General features: G+C 40.0%; 1 protein-coding gene across 1 annotated transcript in view; it reads right to left on the reverse strand.

The window, feature by feature from the left end:
• Positions 1–408: 408 nt before the first annotated feature.
• prrc1 (proline-rich coiled-coil 1) overlaps positions 409–13,866 on the reverse strand; it is a 46,075-nt gene continuing 32,617 nt past the window's right edge. The window contains exons 7-9 of the mRNA XM_063049089.1: positions 11,440–11,543; positions 10,696–10,798; positions 409–2,365 (exon numbers count right to left, since the gene is read on the reverse strand). Of these exons, the coding sequence (XP_062905159.1) occupies positions 2,156–2,365; positions 10,696–10,798; positions 11,440–11,543 (417 nt within the window). The 3' untranslated portion in view covers positions 409–2,155. The remainder of the gene's footprint in view (positions 2,366–10,695; positions 10,799–11,439; positions 11,544–13,866) is intronic.

Here is a 13,866-nt window from a genome sequence, read left to right on the forward strand (position 1 = left end):
TCGTGGTTTTACGTGACAATCCATTCTCATAATACTACTGAATCAAGTTTTTCCACGACAATCCAACAGTTCTGTGGTCAACTTTATTTACAATAACTTTCCTTAGCTGATTTTAAACAGAATTTAAAGTGGCGTGGTGATTTGGGCTTAAGCTTCTAAATAAATCATTTAGGCTTCAGGACTGTTAGTTAATTAACATAACTAATATACTACCATTTGTTTCAATCAACAATTAATAAAACTAAATAGGGTTCAGTTCTGTAGAGCAGGACTTAAAACTGAACCTACAACTGTTAATATAGTCCCAACCAAATTAATATAGTTTTCTTTAAAATGTTGTGCTTTTTGATTGCAGACAGAATTCAATACATTGGTTTTATAAAAATGAGGACTTTACAGCCACATTTCCAAAGGTCATTTTATTACAAAATAGGATTAAAATATAAACATTTTGAGATAGACCCAAATGACGAAAAAATTGCACAATGCGTACATGAAATATTGGCAGTTGCTTCCAGACAACAATGAAAAAAAGGTTCAAGTGGTAAGGGCACAAGTTTACATTGAATCAGATGTCCATTCGTAAGGTACTAAACTTAAAATCTCAATGAATCGAGAGGAACAAGACCATGGGGACAAGGATGGAGGTCCGGTACTCACAGTGAAGCCATTGTCTCTCTCTGCCAAGTAATTGTTTTATACCTACACTGAATCAAGTTCCTTGAATGCAATCCACTGTATAATATTGTTTTGCTTTTGGTATGCACTGATAAGGGACTCCTCCCATTAGTATGTGCAAAAACTTTTCGGTAGGCTTTAATTGAATCTTATCAGTGTCTCAAGCAGCTAACCGAGAATCAGAATCAAATGGAAAGCTTGTTTCAATACATGGGCATAAAATTTGTTGTTCTTGAACAAGAAATTCTAGTGTTAAATAAACTAAGCACACAGCTTTGATAGAAAAGAAGGTTTTTCATCAATCCATATCCATGAGCCATCTACTAGAAATTATAAGCAAGGAGAACAATTAAACTTCCTTACAAACTGAGCTAATGAAACAGGAAAAGAAGACAGCTATCTGTCTTTGCTGAGGCTGGAACAGGATTGGCAAACTATTATGTGGACCAATTTCAACTCACCTTCATTTAACAATCAGGCAACATAATCAGAATTAAGAGCTGCTACTTGGATCATCTTGATGCAAGTAATTATAGAAAAAGCAGGTTAAAACTTTAGTTCATAACCACTAAAGTATTTTGGCCACAGATTACTTGTAAACTATTTGCAATATGATTAATTGTAAGATTCAATGAAGTAATTACTTATATACAAATCATTACAGCGCAGCATATTACAATGGAACTAATTAACAGTAAAGGCATATTCCAAATAATGTTTTCATTTTCGTTAAAGGAAATGCTGACAAGTGTCAAGATTAAGTTAAAATTACAAAGGAATACTGGTGTCACCTCTGATATTTCAGTTTTATTTCCTTTACAGAGAATTACAAAATAGACCAAAAACAAAACTTTTGATGAGCCCTGTAATAGCTTCACTTGGCATTGCAGAGAGTCTGATTAGAGTTTTCAAAGATAATAGTTATATTTTGCTTTAAACAGTCATTCATTTAACCTTGTGACAATTTATCCTGACCATACATCAGAAAGCTTGTTTTCCCCCCCAAAGGGTTGACAGTTTTCAACTTGTAAATCATATATACATCATTTTGAATGCTTTTACCTTATAAGCTCACGTTACAAGGATAGAGATGAGAAAGAGAACTCTGCATGTTGATCCATCCAATCTTGAACAGAATATGTATTATGATTAGGTGACAAAAATATAGACAATAAGCATTGTCAATGCTTAGCATCTCAATTTGTTTAAGTACCATTTTGTGACAGTATCTACCAAAGGTATTATAACAAACTTTTTTTTCAAATATATAAAGAAAATGCTGCATATTTCAAAATAGTTTCCATTACATTTGATCACATTCAGTTTGTGGTGTTCCAATTAACCAGTTTCTATGCTGGCAGATGGGAAAGATTGCCTCGGGGATCACACTTTTTGATTTGAGTACAAAAATACATGAAAGTTTAAACAGTTCATGTGCAGGGAATGCCCTTAGAACAGTATGTGGCAGTTTTGATTATTAAATGCACTTTGATGGCAATTGCTGCTTGTACATCCCTGCCAAGGCTTTGGCTGCACTATAGATCATCTGTCTTCGAGACACGCCTGTATACATGATGTGCCAATCAGTGCGACTGACGTGGGGTATATTCCTCTCCAATACTTCTCCTATGGTCACCATCAGCCCGGACCATCTCAGGTTGTAATCAGCTGGTGTAAGGTTTTGAGCCTGTTTTAAAAAAAAAATATGTATTTGAGTAAAGCAATAGCATCCTGGAAACTGCAGGCACATTTTCCCAGTCTAGTCCTTGACTCTATCAGTCACAGAATAATTACAGAATAAAAGCCGCAAGTTTGCTTCTCAATATTAATCCTTCTGGTTGGTAACCTGCTAAGTCCATGATGGCTCTATATAACAGCAAACTACCTCTATCCTTCTCCCATATTCTGCAAATTCTCTACTTCCAGATCCTAATTTAGCTCCTATTTAAAAGCTGTAATTGAATTTTCTTCCTGTACAAACACGGGCTGTGTACCCTGGATCCTAACCAATCACTACATTGAAGGGTTTCCTCATGTAGTTTTGATTCTTTTATCAATCGTCTTCATTCTGTGCACCCTGGATCTTGACCATTTCTACCGTTTTATTCCTCATATCAACACCCTTCATGATTTCAAACACCTCTAGCTGATAACCTTGCAGGCCCCTAACTACTGCCTCTCTTGTCCATCCACACAACTAAAATCACTGAACTCAAAATCATTTCAGTTAATCTCTTTCACTACTTGCCTAAGCTTCGCATTTTACCTAGGTGTGGAAACCAGAACTAGATAAAATACTCCAGTAGTGGCTAAATGAATGCTTAATTACTCCCTTTCTCTTATACTCTATGCCTCTTATTTGTAAACTCTATGCTCTTTCTCAATTTTTCTGCCATTTCAAACAAACTTGACTATATTGGTACCAGCTGCTCTTGGTCCTTAGCTGGTCACAGACATTCCCTTTGTTGTCACCACTCCTGCCCCTTAAATAGCAATGTAAATCAGGGATTTCTAACTTCTGGTTTTGACATTAAATCACAAGACATAGGTTATATGGCCTATTGAGTCTGCTGCACCGTTCCATCCTGGCTAATTCATTATCACTTTCAACTCCATGTTCCTGCTTCGCCCCGAAACCTTTGAAGCCCTTGCTAATCAAGAACCCATCAATCTCCACTTTAAGTATACCTAATGACTTTGCCTCCACAGCCATCTGCGGCAATTAATTCCACAGATTCACCATACTCTGGCTAAAGAAAATCCTCTTCATCTCTGTTCTAAAGGGACATCCTTCTATTCTGAGGCTATGCCTGCTGGTCCTAGTCTCTCCCACTATAAGAAACATCCTCTCTACGTCCACTGTATTTAGGCCTTATAATGTTCAAGAGCTTTCAATGAGATCCTCTCATTCTTCTAAACTCCAATGGCTACAGGCCCAGAAACATCAAATACTCCTCATATATTAACACTCTTATTAACACAAGGGATTCTACAGATGCTGGAAATCCAGAGCAAAGCATACAAAATGCTGGAGGAACTCAGCAGGTCAGGCAGCATCCAAGGAAAGGAATTAACAGTCAACATTTTGGTCCATGACTTTTCATTAGGACTAAAAAGGGGGAAGAAGCCAGAATAACACTTTTATTTCTGGGATCATTCTTGTGAACCTCCTCTGGACCCTCTCCAAACCCAGCACATCCTTTCTTAGATAAGGGGTCCAAACTGCTCACAATGGTGCAGTCTGACCAATGCCTTAAGCATCTTCAGCATTAGATCCTTGCTTTTATATTCTAGTCCTTTCAAAATTAATGCCAACATTGCATTTGCCTTCATTACCTCTGACTTAACCTCCACTTTAACCTTTACAGAATCCTGCACAAGGACTCCCAAGTCCCTTTGCACCTCTGATTATTGAATTTGCTCTCCATTTAGGAAACAGGAAGGAAATTGCCTTTCAAACTCAGGAGAGAGCATAGGCCATCAACTTTTTTGCCGTTGATGTTTCTGTAGCAGGCATTTCTTTTTTACGAGCTCAAGTTGCTAGCTCAACACTCAACCCAGCATGGATGGAAAGCATGCCTGGGAAGCCAGCTGGGTTCGAACTCGGGTGCTTTTGCTCCGAAGTCCGGCGCTGATGCCACTACGCCACCAGCCGGCCACATTTAGTAAATAGTTTGCCTCTTTATTCCTTTTACCAAAGTGCAAGATCATACACTTCCCTACACTATATTCCATCTGCCATTTCTTTACCCATATTCCTAATCCAAGTCCTTCTGCAGACTCCCTGGTTCCTCAACACTACCTGCCCCTCTACCAATCTGTGTATCATCCACAAACTTAAACAGAAAACCATCAATTCTGTCATCCAAGTCATTGACATATGATGGGAAAAGAAGTGGTCCCAACACCACTAGGCACTGGCAGCCAACCAAAAAAGGAACACTTTATTCCCAAACTTTGCTTCCTGCCAGTCAGCTGATCTTGTATCCATGCTAGTGTCTTTCCTATAATACGATGAGCTCTTATCTTGCTTAGCAACCTCATGTGCGGCACCTTGTCAAAGGCCTTCTGAAAATCCAAGTAAGCACCATCCACTGACTCTCCTTTGCCTACCTTGCCTGCTATTTGCTCAAAAGAATTCTAACAGATTTAGAACATAGACCATAGAACAGTACAGCAAAGAAATAGGCCATTCAGCCCACAATGTTGTGTTAAACCAGCTAAAAAACAAATCTAAAACACCCAGACACTAATCCCTATTACCTACACCATGTCCATATCCCTCCAACTTCCTTACATCCATGTGCCCACCCAAACGTCTCCTAAAAGGCTCCAATGTATTTGCGTCTACCACCATACCAGGCAGCACATTCCATGCATCCATGAATCTCTGAGTAGAAAACTTACCCTTCATATCCCCTTTGAACCAGCTCCCACTCACCTTCAATGCATGACCCCTGGTATTGGACATCTCAACCACAGGAAACAGATATTCCCTGTCCGCTCTACCTATGCTTCTCATAATCTTGTAAACCTCTATCAGATCTCCCCTCAGCCTTTGATACTCCAAGAGAAAACAACACAAGTTTATTCAGCCTGTCGTGATAGCACGTGCCGTCTAAACTAGGCAGCATACCAGCAAACCTCTTCTGCACCCTCTCCAAAGCCTCAACATCCTTACTACAGTGGGGCAACCAGAACTCTATGGAATACTCCAGATGTAGCCTAATCAGAGTTTTATAAAGTTGCAACATAACCTCTTGGATCTCCCAGTGGCCATACAATTTAATTCCACATTCCATTCCCATTCTGATATGTCTATCCACGGCCTCCTCTACTGTAAAGATGAAGCCACACTCAGGTTGGAGGAACAACACCTTATATTCCGTCTGGGTAGCCTCCAACCTGATGGCATGAACATTGACTTCTGTAACTTCCGCTAATGCTCCACCTCCCCCTCGTACCCCATCTGTTATTTATTTATATACACACATTCTTTCTCTCTCTTTCCTTTTTCTCCCTCTGTCCCTCTCACTATACCCCTTGCCCATTCTCTGGGTTTCCCCCCCTCCCCCTTTTCTTTCTCCCTGGACCTCCTGTCCCATGATCCTCTCATATCCCTTTTGCCAATCACCTGTCCAGCTCTTGGCTCCATCCCTCCCCCTCCTGTCTTCTCCTATCATTTTGGATCTCCCCCTCCCCCTCCCACTTTCAAATCTCTTACTCACTCTTCCTTCAGTTAGTCCTGACGAAGGGTCTCGGCCCGAAACGTCGACTGTACCTCTTCCTAGAGATGCTGCCTGGCCTGCTGCATTCACCAGTAACTTTGATGTGTGTCGCTGGTTTTTGAACCCAGTGCCTTGACTAATAAAAGCAACCATTGCATAAGCCTTCTTAACCATCTTATTGACCAGTGTAGCCACTTTCAACAACCATGAACTTGGATCCCAAGATCTCTCTGCTCAGCAATACTTAAGGATCTTGCCCATAACAGTATACTGTCTCCTTGCATTTATCCTACCAAGGTGCAATACCTCACATTTATCTGGATTAAACTCTACCTGCCATTTCTCTGCCCATATCTGCAAATGCTCTATATCATGCTCTATTCTTTGGCAGTCTTGTGAGAGCAAGAGTTCGGCATGGACTAGAAGGGTCAAGATGGCCTGTTTCTGTGCTGTAATTGTTATGTGGTTATATGGTCTTCTACACTATCCACAACTCCACCAATCTTGGTATCATCCACAAACTTAATAACCCACCCATCTACATTTTCACAGAGGCCAGTTGTATACATCCCAAACAGCAGAAGTCCTAGCACAGATCCCTGGGGAACATCACTAACAGACCTCTAGCTCAAATAAGTCCTTTCAATCACTATCGTCTGTCTTCTATTTGCAAGCCAATTCTGAATCATTTTTCTCAATAAATAAATGAACAAGTATAATGTTTTTGTGTTATTTATTTAATTGGGTTCTCTTTATCTAGTTTTAGGACTTAGATAAAGATCTGATCATATTTTAGGTCATATTTATGCAGAAATAGAGAAAATTCTACAGGGTTCATAAACTTTCTAGCATCACTGTACAACATTAGCCACTTGCTAGTCCTCTGGGACATCACCTGTGGTTAGAGAGGACATGAAGATACTGATCAAGGGCCCATCAATCTCGTCTCTTGCCTCCTTCAATAATCTGGGATAAATCCCATCAGACCCTGGGGTCATCCACCTTAATACTAATTAGGAAGGCCAACACTTCCTCCTCCTTGACCTCTAAACGTCCTAATGTATTTATACACTCAGCACCGATCTCTTGGTCCTCCATATCGTTTTCCTTGGTAAATACGCAAGCAAAGCACTCATTAAGTATTTCACTCATATTCTCTGCATCCAATCAAATGTTCCCCCCCTTATCCTTGAATGGTTCCACCTTCTTCCTAGTTATCCTCTTGCTCTTGAAATATGTATAGAATCCCTTGGGATTCACCTTGTCAGGCAATATTTCCCCTTAAAGAAATCATGCTGACTTTGGCCTATTTTACCATGTGCTTCCAACTACCTCAAAACCTTATCCTTAATTATATACTCCAACATCTTCCCAACCACTGAAGTCAGGCTAACTGGCTTCCGATTTCCTGTCTTTTGCCTCCCTCTGTTTTTAAAGAGTGGAGTGACATTTGTAATTCCCTAATCCTCCAGAACCATTCCAGAATCTAGTGATTCTTGAAAGATCATTACTAATGCCTCCACAAACTCTTCATCTATCTCTTTCAGAACCTTGAGGTGTAATCCATCTGGAATAGGGGACTTATCCATCCTCAGATCCTTCGGCTTCTCAGGCACCTTGTCCTTTGCAGTAACAACTATACTCACTTCTGCCCCCACCACTTTTCGAATTTCTGGCAGACTGACGGTGCAACTAACACAGCGAAAACAGATGCAAAATGTTTATGAGTTCTCTACCATTATTTTGTCCCATTCTCCCCCACAACATGTCTCCCTCTCCAGTGTCATTTTCCAACAGTCCGATATGCACTCTCATTTCTCTTTTTCTCTTTATATTTCTGGAAAAAAACTTTTGGTGTCTTCTTTTATGATTATTGGCCAGCGTACCTGCATATTTAATCTTTTCTTTCCTTTTTGCTTTTTAGTTTCCTTCTGTTGATTGTTAAAAGCTTCCCAATACTCTAACTTCCCACTAAGTTTTGCTAGATCATATGCCTTCTTGTTTGTTTGTCCTCCTTTTCAAATACTACTTCTTTGCAATTAATCTGTCCTGCACCTTCCAAATTGGTCCCAGAAGCCGCAGCCATTGCTGTTCTGCCGTCATCCCTGCTAGTGCCCCTTCCAATCAACTTTGGCCAGCTCCTCTCTCATGCCTCTGTACCTCTCTTTGCTCCAATGTAATAATGATACATCTGATTTTAGCTTCTCCCCCTCATGGTACAGGATGAATTCTATCATATTATGATCATTGTCTCCTAAGGGTTATTTTACCTTAAGCTCCCAAATAATAATTGATTAATTACACAATACCCAATTCAGTATAGCCTTTTCCCTAGTGGGCTCAACTACAAGCTGCTCTAAAAAGACATCTTGTAAGCATTCTGCAAATTGCTTCTCTTGGGATCCAGGACCAACCTGATTTTCCCAATCTACCTGCACACTGAAATCCACCATGACTGTCACAACATTACCTTTTTTACATGCTTTTTCTAGCTCCATTTGTAATTTGTATCCAACATCCTTGCTACTGTTTGGAAGCCTGTACTTACCTTTATCCACAAGGATTCTACATCTTCTGATCCTATGTTACCTCTTTCTATGGATTTGATTTCATTTCTTTACTACCAGAGCCACCCCACTCCCTTTGCCTACCTGCCTGTCCTTTTGATACAATGTGTATCCTTGTATGTTAAGCTCCCACCTGTGATCTTCTTTCACCCACAACTCAGTGATGTCCACAATATCATAACTACTAATTTCCAACTGCACTACAAGATCATGTACCTTATTCCGTATACTGCGTGCATTCAAATATAACACTTTCATTTCTGTATTCATCAGTCTTTTCAAATATGCCTCCATGTTACTGTAAGTTAAATTAGAACAGGGAACAGTTCAGCACAGGAATAGGCCTTCTGGCCTATCCAGCTAAAAAGCAAATATTAGCCAACACCTCTGCCCCATAGACTACTCCCTCTTACCTACCAAATGTCCGTATCCCTGCATCTTCCTCACATCCATATGCCTATCTAAACGCCTCTTAAAGGTCTCTAATATATTTGCCTCTACCACTATACCATCTTCAAACTTTGTTTTATTTTAACAATGTCATTTTTATACTGCCTAGCAATCTAGTGGTCAGGAAAGTTCTCCTAAACACACTTCAGAAATTCTCATCTCTCTGCCACATATGTAACTGGCATTCCATTCTACAGCGGGACCACTGAGGTTCCCAACTCCATGGCTTTTCCACAACTAACTTTCCTGCAAGTTTGCTCCTCAACATCATTCCTTCTGGTTGGGAGCCAAAGTAATGCCTCTAGTAAAATAATAAAACACTGTTGTTTCTGAATTCTTAGCTATACCCAAAAATACTTCCATTCCTGACGAAGGGTCTCGGCCTGAAACGTCGACTGCGCCTCTTCCTATAGATGCTGCTTGGCCTGCTGCGTTCACCAGCAACTTTGATGCATGTTGCTTGAATTTCCAGCATCTGCAGAATTCCTGTTGTTTCCATTCCACATTCCTCCATTTTTATTAGCAAAACTCAGCGATCCCATGTGTTTACTTGAGCCTGCAAGTAACCTTACACTCCTGCATTGTAAAATTTACCTTAGATTTTCAAGTGTGTACAGGAGTAGAAAGTGGAAACAGATTTTACTCTTAACAAAAAGGAATGGAACTAAGAAATTGGTACAGATACAGCAGCCAAAATATTAAATTTATATCGCATTCATTATAGTAGTGATGATTAAGTGCAGTATATCAGAGGTTGAAGGTCTACGATGAAGTAAATAAATAGAAGCCTCTTCCTTTAACAGAAGTCAGTAATCTAGGGACAAAGATTAAATAAATTGCAATAGGACCAGACAAATGACCTGAAGAAGCTGACAAATGGGTAACAACTAGAAATATGGACTGATTGAAAAGCTCTATGTTTAGCCAAATAACAGGCAAGTGTGTGTACATACGCATTACACATGACTTACACGTTTCAGGTAAAGCTAACACACAGACTAAATTAACCCCCAATCTACACTGGCTTTTAAAATGCTGCATGCACATAACTCATATTTCTAAAATCTAAACTTATGCATAAAGCCTCAATTGTTTACAAGATGAATGACCACTTCAATTAATGTGCAATTCCAGTACTCAAGGCTATTATCAAAATGAGATACTGTGGGTCAAACCATATATCTTAAAAAGGATAGTAACTTCTCGACATCAATGACCAATCGCCTCTAGCCTTCTTTGGTCCATTCACTGTAAACATCATTTTATGCCAGTGGTGAGCTGAGCAACTGCCTTTGACATTAACACAGCCAATGACCACTGATCCCAAATGGATCCATTGGTTTAAGTCATTCCAAGCATAAAAGAAGATGCTTGTAATTATCATTCCTCTCCATCACAGGACATTGTTGCCAGTTTTCCTCAGGACAGTGCCCCAGGCTCAGTATCATCATGATGTCTTTTTTATCCACCACAAAATCAGGAAAGAACATTTACTGACGATTGGGGTACTTAACTCCTAATAATGTAGTTAAACCATCTGCCTGCTGAAGCACCTGGTTAATATTCAAGCACTGGCCTATTAAATGACCAAAGAAAAACATCATATGATGGTAGATGCAAAACACTTCAGCATTCAGCAGCATTGCTGTATTGGAATCCCCACAGCATCAATACTCTGGTGATCACCAGTACCTTCAAAGGCAACTAGAAATGACTTTAAACACCGAACTTGCCAGCAACATTCTTATCCTTTAGATGCATAATCAACTAACCTGTTGCACAAATTCTGAAGGCACTGGTGTTGCTTGTGTGAAATTTTCTAAACGAATGCCATGAGCTGGATCTTCAAGGATTAGACAACCTATGTCAAACCACCTGGAAAAGAAGAAAATCCAATCTATTAATCCTGAGACGCAGATGTGAGGAGAAACCATCACTTCAGTGGAGAATTACATTGTAAGTATGAACCTGACATTAACATTACCCTAAGCAAACAAAAATTGGGCAGAGAGAGTCAGCCCTCATTTCTCAGTGTTATTATTGCAACTGCATTGCTCTCTCTTTGTACTAGCAAAGCCCTATTCCTAGATTCACAGTTGAGCACCCACTGTTTCAGACATACAACTCCAATGTTTATAGCAGGTTAGTTTTAAGCAAAGGCAATTTACCAACACAGATGGCACAATGTGCTCCTATTAAAAATGTAAATATTGTTCCACTTGTTGTCTTAATATCCCTGCTTAAAACTTCAATCCATCCTAAACTTACACCTCTCCTAGTTTGTGAAATTGCCAGTATAATCTGCATTAAAGACCAGCCTATTGTCTTCTTCTGTTAAAAGCAGAGTTTAGCTACAGGAGTAATAACACTATTTCTGGGAAAATCAAAAGTGCTTAACAGTTAATGAAATTTTGGAATGATACAAAATTAAGCTTGCCTCATTAAACAAATAAGCACATTTGATTTTCTTTATTAAAAAATTACCACTTAAACACTTTGAATGAAGTGCTGCTTACCTGTCTGGGAGCAATTCTGCAATGAAGTTCTCAACAGAAACCGTCACCTGCTTTTCATGCATCATGCCCGATCTCCGCAGGCTATCTATTCTCTCCTGGGCCCCCTGATGTAAAAGGAAACAAGAATACCTTAAATGTAATACCTTAAGAGCTATCTTATTTCTTATTTTCAAAATTAAAACTTTTCATCAATTTGGATACTGAGAAAATTTGCCGGGAACAGCGGTTTTGACCAAGATTCAAAAAACCTGTGGAAATTTAGGTTGGCAGCATTTTTAAATACAGAAAATTATCATAGACCATGCATAACAATGATCCACAAATTGTACAACTATAACTAAAATACAAGGCTACAGCAGAGAGATGCAGAACAGACAACAACTGATCAACCACTAAGACTGTTTTTAATTTTAATATGGTCATCTGCACCCTCTAGTGGCAACATTACAATGTAGACTGGTCCAACAAATAAAATCCAACTCACCATAACATCACCTCACTTTTCCTATCGGTTTCATGTACTTAATATATTCTAATCTTACTGCCTTCATTACACTATATCCACTCAGTCACCACTTTACTAGGTGCCTCCTGTACCTATAAGGTGGCCACTGAGTGTATGTCTGCGGTCTTCTGCTCCTGTAGCACATTCACTTCAAGGTTTGATGTGTTGTGCATGGATGCTTTGTAATATGCGGTTATTTGAGCTGCTGTTGCCTTCCTGTCAGCTTAAACCAGTCTGGCCCTTCTTCTCTAACCTCTCCCATTAACCGGGCATTTTTGCCCACAGAGCTGCGTTCACTGGATGTTTTGGTAGCCTAGCGGTTAGTACAACACTTTACAGTACCAGCGACCCGGGGTCATTTCCCACCGCTGTCTGTAAGAGTTTGTACGTTCTCCTCATGGGTTTCCTCTTCTAAAAACATTCTAGATAAGAAAGACAAAAATAAGTTAAACAGCCTCTTGAGCAAATCAAATAAATCATGGGCAATCTGATCTTGACTCAACACCACGGGCCAATCCGTAATCTTCATTTGCCCAACAGTTCAAAAATATTTCAAAATTGAGCATATTTAGTGGATTAAAACCAGTTCCCCACAGGGAGTAAACATCTTCACAGCATCTACTTTGTCAAAATATTAGACTGAAGGGGTTTGAGAAGATGACCTTGCATTCTTCTAATACCTGGGATCAAAACTAAAATTACTTGCGCCCTGCTTGGCTTTATAATCTATTGCTCAAATAAAGTGAGATAAATGTTTAATCTTCCCAATACCCAAATGCATTTATTAATGTAAATCTTACAATTCTGGCCTTGTAATCCAGGGACGCCACGGTGATCACCGACTTGCATGAAAAATATTTGGTGTACCAGGAAGATAAACGTGACACTAAACTGTCACTAAACTAAATCAGGAAAATTATCCTTAGCATTTCACATTACAGGTGTCCTCCGCTTTTCGAACATTCGCTTTACGAAACCTCACTGTTACAAAAGACATACATTAGTACCCTGTTTTTGCTAACAGAAGGTGTTCTCACTGTTACGAAAAAAGCAGCACGTGAAAAAAATCAGCGCGCGCCCCGAGCAGCCGCTCTCCCCGGATTCGGAACAGCATTCTCGCCGGCATTGCTTAAACACATGCCTGTGAGCAGCCGTTTGCAAGATGAGTTCTAAGGTATTAGAAAAGCCTGAAAGAGTTCGTAAGGGTGTTACACTGAACGTAAAACTAGACATAATTAAGCGTTTTGATCGTGGTGAACGAAGTAAGGACTAAGTGAGTTTGGCTTGCGGAAGCTGACGAAGATGATGTTGAAGAGGTTTTGGCATCCCATGACCAAGAACTGATAGATGAAGAGCTGATGCAATTGGAAGAGAGAAGGGTAACAATCGAAACTGAATGAGTTATGATAAAGCACAACTTTAATTTTGAAAGGGTACGTACGTTTAGGGCATTTTGCAGGATGGTTTGAGTGCTTACAAAGATCTGTATGATAGAAAAATGCGCGAGGCTCAGCAGTCAAGCAAGCCTTCCACATCAGCCACAGCAGACGACAAACCTCGACCTTCGACATCGCAGCAGGCAGTCATAGGAGAAGATGAGCTGCCTGCTCTAATGGAAACAGACGACGATGAGATGACACCCCAGTGTCCCACCACCCCAACCCCCAGGCCGTGGACAGACAGTGATTTGCGGAGAATGCAGCGGTTGCCAGGAGACACACAGCACATCTTTAAGAAAAAAGCTGAAATAAACATGCTAATTAATTAGGTACCGCCCGGCATGTAATTAATTAGCTTGTTTATTTCGGATTTTTTCTTAAAGATGTGCTGGGTGCGTCCCGGCTACCGCTGGACCCCTGCATGCTTCGCACTTTCTCTAAAGCCTTCATATCTCTCCTAAACTGAACTGGCTGATGTGTGGT

This window comes from Mobula hypostoma, chromosome 5 (genome assembly GCF_963921235.1).
Source record: "Mobula hypostoma chromosome 5, sMobHyp1.1, whole genome shotgun sequence".
Taxonomy (NCBI): domain Eukaryota; kingdom Metazoa; phylum Chordata; class Chondrichthyes; order Myliobatiformes; family Myliobatidae; genus Mobula; species Mobula hypostoma.